General features: G+C 53.9%; 1 protein-coding gene and 1 long non-coding RNA gene across 6 annotated transcripts; both read left to right on the top strand.

Annotated features, from left to right (window-relative positions):
* The first annotated feature begins 2219 nt into the window (after positions 1–2219).
* Positions 2220–5844, top strand: LOC117201009 (uncharacterized). The gene is made up of 4 exons (XR_007472190.1): positions 2220–2486; positions 3361–3525; positions 4615–4692; positions 4809–5844. It is a non-coding gene; the product is annotated as an uncharacterized LOC117201009 (long non-coding RNA).
* Positions 5845–8935: 3091 nt separating this feature from the next.
* Positions 8936–14453, top strand: CORO1A (coronin 1A). 5 transcript variants are annotated; one of them, XM_004268638.3, is made up of 11 exons: positions 8936–9075; positions 10667–10865; positions 12017–12139; positions 12230–12359; positions 12447–12631; positions 12779–12898; positions 13098–13202; positions 13316–13461; positions 13576–13633; positions 13723–13938; positions 14240–14453. In XM_004268638.3, the coding sequence occupies exons 2-11, from the start codon at positions 10668–10670 to the stop codon at positions 14342–14344; spliced, it is 1386 nt and encodes a 461-aa protein (XP_004268686.1). In that variant the 5' UTR covers positions 8936–9075; position 10667; the 3' UTR covers positions 14345–14453. The 5 variants fall into 5 exon arrangements, with proteins under 5 accessions (XP_004268686.1, XP_049555334.1, XP_049555335.1 ...); XM_049699377.1 differs by having other exon boundaries at positions 8940–9053; positions 10644–10865; XM_049699378.1 differs by lacking the exon at positions 8936–9075 and adding an exon at positions 9479–10040.
* The last annotated feature ends 986 nt before the right edge of the window (positions 14454–15439 follow it).

Genomic DNA, 15439 nt, shown 5'->3' with positions numbered 1-15439 from the left:
GGGGGAGGGAGGTATGAGTCCTTAGCAAACAAGGACAAAGACACTGCAGGCCTGCGCCAAAGGCAAAGAATAGAGTCCAGAAATATTGTCGGCCAGAAAAACCACATCCAAACGAAAGATATTTGTTTTGGCCGTGTTGGGTGTTGGTTGCTGCGCGGGGTCCTCCTCTAGTTGCGGCGAGTGGGGGCCACTCTTCGTTGCAGTGAGTGGGTTTCTCATTGGGTGGCTTCTCTTGTTGCAGAGCACGGGCTCTAGGTGCACAGGCTTCAGCAGTTGTGGCGCATGGGCTTAGTTGCTCTGCGGCATGTGGGATCTTCCCAAACCGGGACTCGAACCCGTGTCCCCTGCATTGGCAGGTGGATTCTTAACCACTGCGCCCCCAGGAAAGCCCCAAAGATATATTTAATTTTGCTCATCTAACATTTTTAGAAATGTTTGAATTGGTTGCCAATGTAAAAAGATCTGGAGCTTTCATTTAAAAATCCATATTTCTAACTTGTCTTGAAAAACCAGAAGCACCAGAAGGTTTAGCTACACAGTGCCCTCATTCTTGCCCAGTGACAAAGGGCTAGAGCAGCTGCCGTCCCTCCAGTCCCTATTAGAACTCACCTGGCCTGCATCAGAAATTCGTGTTACCCATGGCGGCTTAAAGATGGCTGCAAATTCTTTGTAACTCTCTGCATCAAAAGGAGGAGTTAATCTTCCCTCTCCTGGGATCTGGGCTGGTCCTGTAACTGCTTAACTAAAAGAATGTGGTGGAAGGAACCCTATGCAAATCACAGGCCTATCCTCTTGGAGCATTCTCTCAGGACACTCCCTTTCCAAACTCTAAAATAATGAGAGCTAATAAAGCAGTTATCGTTTTAAGTCATCAAGTTTTGGAATGGTTTACTCCGTACAGGTAACTGGAACACCAACCTCCACTCCTTCCCTTGTAGACATCCGAGGGCTCAGCCTCTGGACCAGAGGAATGAGGGAGCATGTTGAGCTTGGGTGATGATGAACAGCAAGGCCAGAAGGGTGGATGGGGGAAGATCATGAAGGGCTTTTGATGCCATGCTGAGGGAGTTTCAGTGTTTTCCCAGAAATGTTCAGGAGCTGGTAGCGTTTTGTAAGGTCGGCATAGTATGACTGGGGCGGTGACTCTAGTGATGCTGTAGAACAGGGGTCCCCAACCCCTGGACCACGGACTGGTACCTGTCCATGGCCTGTTAGGAACCAGGCTGCACAGCAGGAGTTGAGCGGAGGGCGAGCAAGTGAAGCTTCATCTGTATTTACAGCCGCTCCCCATCGCTCACATTACCGCCTAAGCTCCGCCTCCTGCCAGCATTATGGTGAGTTATATAATTATTTTATTATGTATTACAATAATTTAAGTAATAGAAATAAAGTGCACAATAAATGTGATGTGCTTGAATCATCCCAAAACCATCCCCTCCCGCCCTGGTCTGTGGAAAAATTGTCTTCCACGAAACCAGTCCCTGGTAGAAGATGAATCAGAAGAAGGCGATCGGTCAGGGAGCTAGCACCATGGTCCAAGCAGCGCAGCTCAGGCGGTGGTGGTGGGCATGGAGAGAAAGGGAGAGATTCAAGTTCAAGACTTTCTCCTCTTGTGAGGCTCTCCCTGAGGTCCTAATGGGACATGCCGGTCGAGCCATGGAGTTGCTAGTCAGAACTAGGGAGCACAGGCAGTAGGACTGAGCCACAGAGACAGACTGGGGACTGTCAGAGTTTGAACTTGTGGATGTGGAAGAGATGGTGTAGGGAGATTGGGTGCACTGGAAGAGGTGGTGTCCTGGGAGCATCCTACAGATAGTTGTGTTAAGCAAAGGGAGAGACACCCTGCAGGGGACTGAGAGAAAACTTCAGAGCAAAGAAGGGAACCAGGAGATGTTGGGCCCAGACACAAAAGAAAGGAAAGATTCTAGAGGAAGGGAGTGGTAGGTAGCATCAGATGATCACCAGAACGTGCTCATTTGATGTAATGATCAGGAGATCACTGGTGGCTGAGGCAAGGGCACGTCTGTGCGGAAAGGTGGGAACAGAAGCCAGACTCATGAGACTAAGTAGGAAATGAGGAAGTGAAGACAGTAAGTGTAAACAACTCTTTCAAGAAACTTGATTGTGAACGGTAAGACAGAGATAGGGAAGTGGTTTGAGGTTGCCAAGTTGAGAGAGGTTCCCCCAAAGACACAGGGGAGCTCAGCTTGTTTTTAGATACTGAAGAGAGAGTATCTGTGGAGAGGAGAACTTGGCAGTGCAGGAGAAAGGGGTTAAACGATGGAGTGAGGTCACTGAGGAAGTGGGAAGGAATGTGTCCCAAGAGGGAGGCATCAGCCTTGGGCCCTAGGAGGACACCTCCCCTGTAACGACAGCCTATGGTTGTTTCTAGGAGCTGGAGATGTTGTTGCTGTTGGGAGTAAAGGGGTTGAAAGAATTCTTGCCTCTTTTCTCCATAAAATAGGAGCAGTGATCATCTCATAAAGGTAAGGAAGGCAGCCTGAGGAGGTGGCTGGCGAGAAGTGGCCGGCAAGGTTGGCTTAGACCTGAGCCTGTGGACAAGGCATGTTTACGTCCCTCCTGCTTAAGGCCAGGATGGTTCCTGAATGTGGGTCAGGGCGGAGCCTGAAGGTGGATGGGGGACCACAACTGTGAGAAGGCCTGGGGGCCACAGGGGCAGGGTCCAGGCTGTCAGAGTAACTTCTTGCAAATGAGACCCTGTCACTCCTTTACTTAAAGACTTGCATAGGGAGCAAACTCCTTGAGAAGACACAGCTTGAGGTCCCTCATGAGCTGCCTCCTGGGGATTTTCCCAGCTTCACCACTTTCCCCTTCATCCCAAGCCCCTGAGCTCCAGCCATGGTGAAGAGCTCACCATTCCCTTAAAACGTCATTGTCCCTTCCTCGCTTTTCTTCCTCTCTCTTCTCTGCTTGGCAAACTCTTATTCAAGACCCAGTATAAGTGTAATTTCATTCACCCGTTCCACCACCATCTACGGACCATGCTTCCATGCTGGTTCGCCCTCCAGATCCCACTGCTCTTGGCTTTTGTGCCCTCCTCTGCTTCGGGAGGTCGACTGGTGTTGGGGAAATGAATAAAGCAGTCTTGTTCAGGCTTCAGAGGCAGAAGCAGGCCTCTGACCGACCTGTAACCCTGCCTGGACTGCGGGCTTACTTGCACACGCAACAATTGCTGCTAGCAAGTCAAGCAGCGCTTACTATAAGAAAGGGAGTGGGTCTTGGAATTCCTTGAGCCCTGGGGACCTGGCCAGTCCCCCAGGGTCTGGAAAATCTTGTGACCCACATGGTGAAACCAACAGCATTATTAAAGTAAACTCAGACCTCCATCTTTGCACGCAGACTGATCATATCAGTTTGCGGCCTGGAATTATAAACGGAAGCCCCCAGAACTCCAATCTGAAGTCTCACCCGTGGGGTGTATGAACCGCCCGGGACCCTTCCCAACTGGGGCTCCAGATCGCTGTCACTTGGGACTTCCCAGCTGTTACTTGGATCTGGAAGTAGGTGTCGGCCCAATTCGGTGATGTAGATACCCTGTTATGTTTCTCTAATATTCTTGTTCCTTTCCTTCTAAAGATTGTATATTAAAATTAAGTTAAATCACCTTTCATTAAAGAATTGATTAAAGCTGTTTATTTGTGTGAAACGAGTGGTTGTTTTGTCAACAAATCCAACGAACCTTAAAACCGAAAGCAGGCTTTCGGCAAAACAACTGGAAACTGTGAATGGACTCATGGGTTTCAAGGGTCACACAGACTTGTATTTGGATCCCAGTTTGTGTGACTGTGGGTAGGTCATTTACTGCCTGTGAGCCTCATTTTGGTCAACTGTAAAAGAGGGACAATAAAACACATCACAGAGCTCTTGAGACTCTTCAGTGATGGAATGTTGGTGCAGCACCAAGGACCCAGTGCTGCTTGGAGCATTCGGGACTCTTGGTTGTAAGTGACGGAATCTAATTTTTAAAAATCTACTTTTAGGGACTTCCCTGGTGGCACAGTGGTTAAGAATCCGCCTGCCAATGCAGGGGACATGGGTTTGAGCCCTGGTCCGGGAAGATCCCACGTGCCACAGAGCAACTAAGCCCGCGAGCCACAACTACTGAGCCTGAGCTCTAGAGCTGGCAAGCCACAACTACTGAAGTTTGTGCACCTACAGCCCGTGCTCTGCAGCAAGAGAAGCCACCACAATGAGAAGCCTGAGCACTGCGACCAAGAGTAGCCCCCGCTCGCTGCAACTAGAGAAAGCCCACGTGCAGCAATGAAGACCCAATGCAGACAAAAATAAATAAATGAATAAACAAACCAGGGTCTCCCTGCTTTAAAACTCATGCTTTAAAAAAAAAAAAAAATCTCCTTTTACAGTTGATTTGTTTGAATCAGGATCCAGAGAAAGTTCACATGTTACCGTTAGTTGATATGTTTCTTAAGGCTCTTTTAATATATTTCCCCTCCTTTGAATGCCATTTATTTGTTGAAGCCAGATCGTTTATCCTGTAAAATTTTCTACATTATAGATTTAGGTAATTGCTTCCTCCTGGTATTGTTTAACCTGGTCTTCTATCCTTTTTATTTCCTATAAACTAATAGCAAGATCTAGAGGCTCCATTAGATTCTGGCTGGTGATGATGACGATGATGATGGTGATGATTTTGGCAAGAATACTGCAAAGGTGATGCTACATACTTATATCATTTTATGGGAGGCCTGTAATATCTGGGTGTCCTACTTTTGGTGATGTTAAGAGTCATTTCTGGGTTCTTTTTTCTTTTTCTTTTCTTTTTTTAGGTAATCATGGAGATTTGAACATAAATTGGGAATTAGATGATGTGAAGAAATTATTGCTAGGGACTTCCCTCGTGGTCCAGTGGTTAAGAATCCACCTTCCAGTGCAGGGGACGCGGGTTCATTACCTAGTTGGGGAACTAGATCCCACATGCCGCAGGGTAACTAAGCCCACACACCGCAAATACTGAGCATGCACACCACAACTAGAGAGAAGCCCGCGCACCGCAACGAAAGATCCCGCATGCCGCAAGGAAGATCCCATGTGCCGCCACTAAGACCCGACGCAGCCAAAAATAAATAAATATTTTTTTTAAAAATAAGAGAGCTTCCCTGGTGGCGCAGTGGTTAGGAATCCACCTGCCAACGCAGGGGACACGGGTTTGAGTCCTGGTCGGGGAAGAACCCACATACTGCGGAGCAACTGGGCCCGTGCGCCACAACTACTGAAGCCCCCACGCCTGGAGCCCGTGCTCCACAACAAGAGAAGCCACAGCTGAGAAGCCCGCGCACCGCAACGAAGAGTGGCCCCCGCTCGCCACAACCAGAGGAGGCCCACGTGCAGCAACAAACACACAACGCAGCCAAAAAAAACAAATATTAAAAAATTTAAAAAAAAAGAAATTATTGCTAAACATTTTAGGTATAATTATGTATTACATAGTGGTATTGTGCTTGGGTAAAATAAAAATCCTTATCTGACATACAATAACATGGATTAATTTCAAAACATTATGCTGAGTGGAAAAAGACAGACCCATACTGTATGATTTCATTTGTATGGAACATTCTAGAGCAGGCAAAACTAATCTATACTGACAGAAAGCAGGTCAGTGGTTGCCGGGGTCTGAGGGTGGAAACTGATTGTAGAAGGGTGTGAACTTTTAGGAGTGATGGAAATATTTTATATCTTGATTATGGTGGTAATTACTTGGGTATATACATTTGTCCAAACTAATTGAACCATGCACTTAAATTGAGTGTGCTATATTGTATGGGAATAAAGATGTATTTTATTGTATGTAAATAAAGTTGATTTTTGAAAGGAAATAAAATAAGGTTACAACTAGAATGAGAAGAATCCATTCAAAATAGCCACAAAACTATAATACACCTATTAGGGGGGAGAAATTTAATGATATACTAGACCTTTATAGAGAAAATTATAAAATCATATTAAGGGACATAAAAGAAGACATAAATATATGGAGAAATACACTATATTCATGGATGGAAGTCTTAATATCCTTCTCAAATTAATCTATAAAGTTAATGCAATTTTATTAAAAACTCTAAGAGTTTAAAAGTCTTTATCTGTTGGAAATAAATGCAGAAGTACTTAAGTTGAAATGCTATGATGTCTTGGATTTCTTTTAATACATGCCAAGAAAATAATGTGGAAGAAGGAATGAATGAGTATTGGCCATGTGTTTGTACTTGTTGAAGCTGGGTGATGGGTACACACTCTAGTGTAAGTGAGCAGTGCTGTGCACCTTTACTGGTGAGGAAACATCACTGTGCTGGGGCAGCAGGAGAACCATGAAGGAAAGATTCTCTGGGGCTGACTCCATCATGCTCTACAGACCTTTAGGGCAGGACAGACCAGAGGAGGTCTTGTGGGCCTTGCTAAGGAGTTTGAACTTTATCCCGTGCTCAGCATTTCAGTCCCTCTTTACTCTGTGTATCTGGCACCTTGGAAGGGCCTCCGGTCCTGTCTCCCTCCATGGTGGGTGTACCAGTCAGAACACTTTCAACTGTAAATGCCAGAAACCAACTCAAACGTAGTGACTTATGTGGAAAAAGGAACTTATGGAAGGTTAAGGGACTCAGGCACAGCTTGATCCCGATACTCAAATGATGTCAAGAGTATGGCTGTCTTCATATCCTGTGTCTGCAGTCCTCTGTGTGGGCTCATTCTGGGTGGCTTTTCCTGCATGGTGTCAAGATGGTCACTAGTAGTCCTGGGCTTACAGCCTTTTAGCTTACTAACCCCCAGTGGAAAGAGGGCTCTTTTTCCTAGCAGCTCCAGTGAATCTGCTTCTGCACACATAGACTTGATTTAAGTGGCCACCCCTGAACCAGTCAAAAAAGGTAGCTTTGACTGGGGAAACGTGGACTGTGTGCCTACCCTGGACACCCTCTCAAACCTCAAGGATTGCCAGTGCATAAATGTTGGTTTCTTCAAGGAAAACCCAGATGCAGCCTCCAGGAAAGAGGGGATGGTAAGATGCTGGTCCAGTGGCATCTGGCAGGAACACCCTCCCCACACCCCTCGCAGGAAGGATCAGCCTCATCTTAAGCACATGAAGAGCCGCATGGCAGGGCCCTCCAGCACCCACTACTGAACTAACGCTCACTCTTGTTTTGCTGGGACAGCTGCTGCCTCACAAGCTCCACTACCAGCCTCGCGTCTGTGCCCCCCGCCCCACAGCAGACCCGCTGGAATGAGAAAGTAGCCTCTGCGCATCCCCACCTTTCCCTCTCCATGCCTGTCAGGCTCTGCCTCAGGGCGCATGGTTTTCAGGCCCCTCACAACGTGCTTGTCCCCTGCCTGGAAATGAGGTGCCCCAGGACTGAAGGTCATGGGTGCCTCAGTTTCCTCTCTTTACATTAGAGGTGGTACCTGCCCCCTGGGTGTGTTGTGAGGATTAAGTGAGTGCAGCGTATTTATAGTGTTAGAGCAGTGCCCAGCACACAGTAGGTGCTCAGTAAATCCCAGCCGTTATTCTCATCACTTCCGCTGGAGACACAATCCCTGCCCATCCCCGTCCAGTCCAGTCCAGTAGCAGGCTCTCAGGTGAAATACAACACAGAGGTTCTTACAATTGGATGCTTGAACAGAATAAAAGTGTGTAGGACACTTTTATAACCACTCGAGCCTCATAACTGTAAGCTGGATGGGACAAATCATATTTAGCCTCCATTTACAGATGAAGAAACTGAGGTTTAGACCTCTTGCCCAAGATCACGCAGCCAAGCTGTGGTGGAGGCAGGATTTGAACCAGGGGCTGAAGGATCACATCGTTGGGACTTTGCTCAGGCTGCCCCTCTGCTGACAAGACCTCCTCCGGTCACGCCTGTTGGCCCCTTCTCATCCTTTCAGGTTCAGTCCCAATACTCTAAACAGTAACAGTGGTGAGAGGCAACATTTATTAAGTGCTTGCTACACTTTGGATGAGGTGCAGAAGGCTTTCTGTTCCAATAAAGTCAGGAGGTAGGTATGACGCTGTCACAGAAAGAGAAACTGAGGCTGACAGAGGTTAAGGAACCTGCCCAACGTCACTCAGTAGGTGTGCCGGCCGGCCAGGAGTCAAGCTCGTAAAGCAGTCTGATTCTAGAGCGGGTCTTTCCGCATTGCTACCTCCGAGACTCTGATGCCAAGGATGGGAACGAACTCCTTCCTCTTAGTCTGAAGTCTGGGCTTCGGCCTCTACTTAGCTCTTGGAGCTGTTATTTGTGCCTCTCCTTTCAGTAGACTGAGAGCTCTTTGGGGCAGGAACTCAACTCTGACTTTTTCACTTCCGTAGCCCCTGCGCAAAGAGGCTCTCCATAACACCAAATTATTTCATTCGCCCCTGTGAGGCAGGCAGAGGTGCTCCTAGGTGAGGACAGACCCAGAGAAGTTAAGTGACTCTCCCAAGGCCACCTGCTTGTAAATGTAGGAGCCTGGAGAGGCCCCAGGCTTCCTGGGTGCAGGTGGGTGCAGGGTTCTCCCTCCTCCTTGTCCCCCCGCCTTCCTGTTCCCTGAGCGTCGTCGGTGGGGGAAGAGATGGCAGCATAGCCTTAGCTGGGGCGGGGGGGCTGTACCAAGGCCGCTGGGAGGACTGATGGGCCCTTTTACGAATGCCAGGCGAAGGATGGCGAGTAGGCTGGGGGTGGGCTGAAGGAGGGAAGAAGGAACGGGTATTTTTTACATTTTGACATTAAAAAGTGCAGATCAGATTGTCAGCGACGGGCCAGCAGCATCTGTTTTGGTTTCGAATTGGCAGCTAAGGCGCTGAGCTTCTCCGCGGAGGGAGGGGAGGGGAGGGGAGGGGAGGGGAGGCTGCGGGCTGGTGGGGCGAGGCGGCGCCTCTGCGGAGGGAAGGGCTCTCCCCCTTAAGAGCTCCGCCCAAAGGGGCGCTGCCACCCCTAAGGAGGCGGGCGCCGCCGCTTCTCATTCATTGTCTTGACAAGAGCATCCTCAGCCGGCAGTCGCAGGCTCCTCCAGCTGCTTCCTCCTCCTCCTCTCCCTCCTCCGTCTGGGGGGTCATTCATCTCTCAGCAGCAGGTAAGGCTGGAGCCCGGGGACGGGACTCGGCATCGCTGCCCTGGGCCACCTGTGGGGCAGGCGGGAGCCTGGCAGAAGCCCTCTGCGGGGGCCGACAGACTGTCAGAGCGAGCTGCCTCGGAGGCGGGGACAGAGCCCGTTCACGCCCCGCGTGGCGGGACTCGCCTGGGGTGTGGGTGCGCGGAGGAGGGTCCGTCTGCGTGTCTGAGAGCTCCGGGAGCGGGCGAGGGTGAGGGACCACCGCAGCCAAGATGGAGGTGGGGGAGCCCGGGGGTCAGGACACGCGCCGACCGGACTCTCCCCAGAATGGGAGTCTTTGGGGTGGCAGTCGGGGGCAGGGTGGGGTGAGCCCAGCAGCTGCCCTGAGCTTGGAGACAGGAAGGGGTTGAGAGCAAAACAAGAAAAGACCAAGTTCCCCTTTCCGTGGTTTCCGGGCCTGGTACCTGCGGTGGGGAAGGAGGTGGGGTGGCACGATGGCTTCCTGTCTCCCAACCTCCGATTTGCGGCTCCCTCTCCCCAGACCCAGGCTTCCCATCTGGGATGGACCCCCTGCCCCCAGACTGCTTCTCCTCACGCAAGCTCCTCACCTGCTTTCCGGGCGGGTGGACCCTGGAGCCTCTTGGAGAGTCACGGGATGGGCGAGGCTGGCTGGAGCCCCCAGTGAGAAGGGCTAGGCCTGAAGGGGGGGCAAAAGGGTGAAGCTGGGGCCGTGGAGGAGAGGCCCTGGGGGGGCCCCCACGGTGAGCTGGAAGACGATGCTGTTGGGCGCCAGGATGGGGGCCTGGAGCCTGGGGAGCCAGAGGCAGGCCCCTTGGCTTCGCTGTCACCCAGCCCGGGGGGAAAACCATCCTAGCTGGACCTCTGTCTGAGAAGTGGGTGCCGGCCTCTCCTTTCCTGAGGATAGTTCCACTGGGACTGGAGAAGGCACTGAAGGGCACCTGCTTAAGCAGAGGCGAGAAGCAGAGGTGCGTGGAGGAGGTGATGCTGGGACCCGAGCCATCCGCTTGTTTCTGGAGCCCGGAGACCTGCTGGGGAAGCCCTCCTGCCACTGAGGACATGCCTCCCAGGCAAACCTACACGCTGCTTCCCTCAGCATGTCCAACCCTGGGCCTGGAGGCGGGGAGGGCCCCTGCCTTTAGGCAGCTTCTCATGTGGGTGTGAGGGTGTGAGGTCTGGACACTGAGGCTGAGAGAACCCACCCTCCAAGCTGTCGCATTGAGGCCCCGGAGTGTGACCCGTCAGAGAGGAAGGGCTCTGTGTCCGTCAGCCATTCTGTGGTCAAATCGGCACTAGGTGCTACCCCACATCAGGCTCTGCCGGGGAGGCTGAGGGTACAGAAGCCAGGCTTGGGGCGGGTTGAGAAGGTGGGCCTTGCAGGTTAGCCAGGGGTGAGGAGGTGTGGGCAAGGCGAGTGTGAGCGTAGCAGGATGTCAGTTACAGAGGAGAGCGGCAAGGGGCCGGGGAGACATGCTGGGGAAGTTAGCTGAGGCCATGACTGCCAGGCTGAGGAGGGTCCTGGGGGAGATGGGGGCCACTGTAAGGTCAGAGTTGACCTGAAGGGAGAAAAGCCCTCCACCTGTGTGCCTTCCAGGATGAGCCGGCAAGTGGTCCGTTCCAGCAAGTTCCGCCACGTGTTTGGACAGCCGGCCAAGGCTGACCAGTGCTATGAGGACGTGCGCGTCTCACAGAACACCTGGGACAGTGGCTTCTGCTCTGTCAACCCCAAGTTCGTGGCCCTGATCTGTGAGGCCAGTGGGGGAGGGGCCTTCCTGGTGCTGCCCCTGGGCAAGGTGAGCCCCTGGAGCCCTGGTGGGGGGGCTCTGGTCATCTAGTGGCCCCCTGGGGGTCCTGATGAGATGATTGACTATCCCCAAGCCTTCCCAGGCCACAGTGTTGTCTGTAAAGTTGAGCTGAGCCAGGTGAACCTTAGGCTTCCTTCAGCTCCTACATGCAGTGGGCGGATGGAAGCTAAAGCTTGAGGGGAGATGACACGGGAAGGGACGCACAGTGAGTCCTGCAGACCCAGGGCCAGGCCTCCCAGTTCTCAGCCTGGACCTTTCTCCCCTCGGGAGCACGAAGAGGGCTGGGATGGAGTCTGGGCAAGTGCTCTTAGGGTTTGGAGGGAACTTTCGGAGCCCTTGGGAATGCAGCAAGCTCTGGTTCCAAGCTCACAGGCAGGGGTGATGTAAGAGACCCTCTCGGCTCCCCCAACCCGGCCTCCGTCAGATCTTGCCTCCCCTGCCCTGTTGTCTGCTGACCCCCACCCCCAGCACACTCCTGTGCTCTTGGGTGGTGAGACAGGAAGGGGAGACAGGCCCTCAGTTGTTACCTTAAAAGGTCCGATGGAAACAAGAGAAGAGGAAGTGGTTGTCGGGGTGAGAGCTGGGCCCGCTCTTCACACAGGAAGCCCTGCTGCAGCAGCTGTCCCCGGAAGAGCCCATTTCCAAACCTCTGCTCCTGCCGGGGGGCCGGTTATGACAGACTTCCCCATCCCTGTCCTTTTGGAAGGACCCATCCCTACAGCCCCATCATTCACACACACTTCCTTGGGGAACTCCAGCCCCAGTATAACTACCCCCCAGCAGCCTGTCCCATGCCCAGGGCCCTGGCCTGTCTTCCCATGGGGGCCTCACCTGGGGAAGCAGGGGTGGGAGTACCAGGCCGTGGGGCATGGATGAGAAACTGAGCTAGAGATGGCAGGAACTTGGCCAGGCTCTGACGGCAAGGCAGGACCAGCCCCCTGTGCCCATCCTGCACTACTGAGTTGCCCAGAGAACTCTGGGGCAGGGGCAGAGGACCAAACCCTCCCACCCCAGGCCCCGCTCTGCCTCCCAGGGACCTCACAGCTTTTCTCTCCGTGCCTCGTGGAGGGGAGTGGGGAGGTTGGATTGGGTTTGGAGGGCAAAAGCACCTCCCTCAGAGGCCCTGCTGTGTCCTCTAGACTGGACGTGTGGACAAGAACGTGCCCATGGTCTGTGGCCACACGGCCCCAGTGCTGGACATCGCCTGGTGCCCGCACAATGATAATGTCATTGCCAGTGGCTCCGAGGACTGCACAGTCATGGTGAGTGTGGGGACACACGGGCCAGGAGGGGGCTCCAGCACTGGAGCTGACGTTCGGAGCCCCCGAGACTCACTCGCCGCTTCTCTGCAGGTGTGGGAGATCCCTGATGGGGGCCTGGTGCTGCCCCTGCGGGAGCCTGTCGTCACCCTGGAGGGCCACACCAAGCGCGTGGGCATTGTGGCCTGGCACCCCACAGCTCAGAATGTGCTTCTCAGTGCAGGTGCCCGGGGGGAGAAGCAGGGAGGGCTGGTCCCCTGACAGCGAGGGTGGGAGGCTCATGACTTCTGACACTGGGGGCATCGCCCAGGTTGCGACAATGTGATCCTGGTGTGGGACGTGGGCACGGGGGCGGCCGTGCTGACACTGGGCTCGGACGTGCACCCGGACACAATCTACAGCGTGGACTGGAGCCGAGATGGCGCCCTCATCTGTACCTCCTGCCGCGACAAGCGATTCCGCATCATTGAGCCCCGCAAAGGCACCATTGTAGCTGTGAGTTGCCTTGACCCTTGACCCTGAGAGCTTTGCCCCTCCTACCCACCACCAACCAGGCCCCTAGATGCTACCCACTCCCAGCTGGGGCCTGGCCCTTAGGGGGTGCGTGCAGATGCCTGACCGGTCCCCTCCCTTTCCTTCCAGGAGAAGGACCGTCCCCATGAGGGGACCCGGCCTGTGCGTGCCGTGTTTGTGTCAGATGGAAACATCCTGACCACAGGTTTCAGCCGCATGAGTGAGCGGCAGGTGGCGCTGTGGGACACGGTGAGTGCCCGGCGGGGAACAGGCTTAGTCCCAGCCCTGCCAAGTGTCTGGCTGGAAGGCCATGGCCTCAGTTTACCCACCGCGAGATGGGGTTTTCCGCTGGTTGGTCTATAAGCCCCCCACCCCACTCCTCCATCACTGGACCGCACCTGGGCCTGACGTGGTCCAGCTCATTATAAACCCCTGCCCGTCTCTACAGAAGCACCTGGAGGAGCCGCTGTCCCTGCAGGAACTGGACACGAGCAGCGGTGTCCTGCTGCCCTTCTTTGACCCTGACACCAACATTGTCTACCTCTGTGGCAAGGTGGCCCAGTTGGGCAGGGGGTCGGGGGAGCGAGGTGGGCAGGGGGACTGGGAAAGGACCACGGCTGGAGGCATCTGCCCGTGTTGATCCTCCCTTGCATCCACCACCTGCAGGGTGACAGCTCTATCCGGTACTTCGAGATCACTTCCGAGGCCCCATTCCTGCACTATCTCTCTATGTTCAGTTCCAAGGAGTCCCAGCGTGGCATGGGCTACATGCCCAAACGTGGTCTGGAGGTGAACAAGTGTGAGATTGCCAGGTAACTGCCCCGACCCTGACCTGGGTGTGCTCCTTGCGCAGTGCCGACCGCACGCCGCGCTTCAGTCCCAGCCCAGCCATGCTGTGGGTGCCGATCGCCTTCCTGTTTCCACAGATTCTACAAGCTGCACGAGCGGAGGTGTGAGCCCATCGCCATGACGGTGCCTAGAAAGGTGATGTTCCAGGGTCCCTCCCCGGGCTCTCGGAGTGGCGGGTGGTGGTGTGGCCCACTTTCTTAACCAGCCTTGGCCTTGCCCCACAGTCGGACCTGTTCCAGGAGGACCTGTACCCGCCCACTGCAGGGCCTGACGCTGCCCTCACAGCTGAGGAGTGGCTAGGGGGTCGGGATGCCGGGCCCCTCCTCATTTCCCTCAAGGATGGCTACGTGCCCCCAAAGAGCCGGGAGCTGAGGATCAACCGGGGCCTGGACACTGGGCGCAAGAGGATGGCACCTGAAGCCAGTGGCGTTCCCAGTTCGGTGAGAGGCAGATGGGAGCCCGGGAATCGGGACAGGAAGATGGGGTAGGGCAGGGGCTGCTACCGATGTGGTCATTGACCCAGTGGAAAGAGGCTGGCATTTGGGGCAGCCCAAACTCACAATGTTGGGGATCCTTTGGGGGCTGGGAGTGGATAATCCTGAGGCCTCAGAAAACAGGTTTCAGGCTTATAGGCCTGCAGCTCTCTGGCTGAGAGACAGACGGGCCCAAGCCCTGGGGCTCTTGGGAAGAGGCCTAGTGGCCAGGGAGGAGCTGGGCCTGATGCAGCCCTGGATCCCCCAGGATGCCGTATCCCGGTTGGAGGAAGAGATGAGGAAGCTCCAGGCCACGGTACAGGAGCTACAGAAGCGCCTGGATAGGCTGGAGGAGACAGTCCAGGCCAAGTAGAGGACCACCGGCTGAGGCCAACGGCATCGCCTCCCTCCCTTCCACTCCCACTCCTCAGGCCACCATGGCAGATAAGAAAATACTAATAAAATGGCTTTATTTTCTGGTACCTCTCAGACTCCAGTGACTGGTCACCAGATGCTGAGTCTGCTGAACTGACCTGCACTTGAGCTTCCCCCTCCATAGCCTCGATGAGCTTGACCCATGGCAGGGGCGGGCTGGGGAGATGCCTCTTAACGCCCTAGACCACAGACAGGAACAGGCCTTTGCGGGTGGGAGCCATCCTGCGCTGATGTGGGTTGGGAGCCTGCTCTGTTTTCCAGCTGGTAGGTCGAAGCTGCTCAGGGATCTAGCCTGGAGCCTCGGTCATTCTGTTTACCCCAAATCTGCCTTTGCTAGTCAACCGCAACACCAGCTTGCACGCAGCTGTCCTGACACTGCTGCCTGCTTGTGGGGAAGATGAAGCAACCAGCACTTACATGACATCTTTCAAACTGTAAGCCCAAGGGATCAAAATAAGGGGTCCTTTTGTAAGAAGAAAGCTTAGAATCAAAGCAATAGGCCCTGACCCTAGTTTACAAGCGAGGAAACTGAGGCTGAGAGCAGGAGCTGGGCTTGCTGAGGGACAGATCCCGAGTCAAGATGCAAGTCTCCCCTTCTAGTTCAGAGCCTTCCCTGCACCACGTGGCTGCCTCTTGAACCCTGTCTGTGGCTTCCACCTGGGTCTGACCTCAATCTGTCAAGCCCTATCAAGGGGGGACTTGGAAATAGGTTTCCGATGGCCAACTTAGCAGGTGATCCCCCCTGAGCTGGGACACAGGACTGTTGGGGATGGGTGTCCTGGCCACAGCAGGGCTTTGTTCATCCACATAGGGACCACAGCAAGGACTAAACGTCCCTTTTGAACCCCCATTCCCCTTTGGCATGCTGTACAAATGTCCCTGTCTGCCCATTTGGGTCTCAGTCTCTATGCAAACCATGTGACCCTGGGCAAGTCACTTCTCTCCACGCCTCAGTTGCTCATCTATAAAATGGGGAGGGATTCCACCACAGCTCTGTGAACCCAGGGGGTGGATCCAGTCAGGGGTGTGGTAC

This window comes from Orcinus orca, chromosome 16 (assembly GCF_937001465.1).
Source record: "Orcinus orca chromosome 16, mOrcOrc1.1, whole genome shotgun sequence".
Lineage (NCBI taxonomy): Eukaryota > Metazoa > Chordata > Mammalia > Artiodactyla > Delphinidae > Orcinus > Orcinus orca.
The sequence above is the reverse complement of the archived record's forward strand: the minus strand, read 5'-3'. Positions and strand labels throughout refer to the sequence as shown.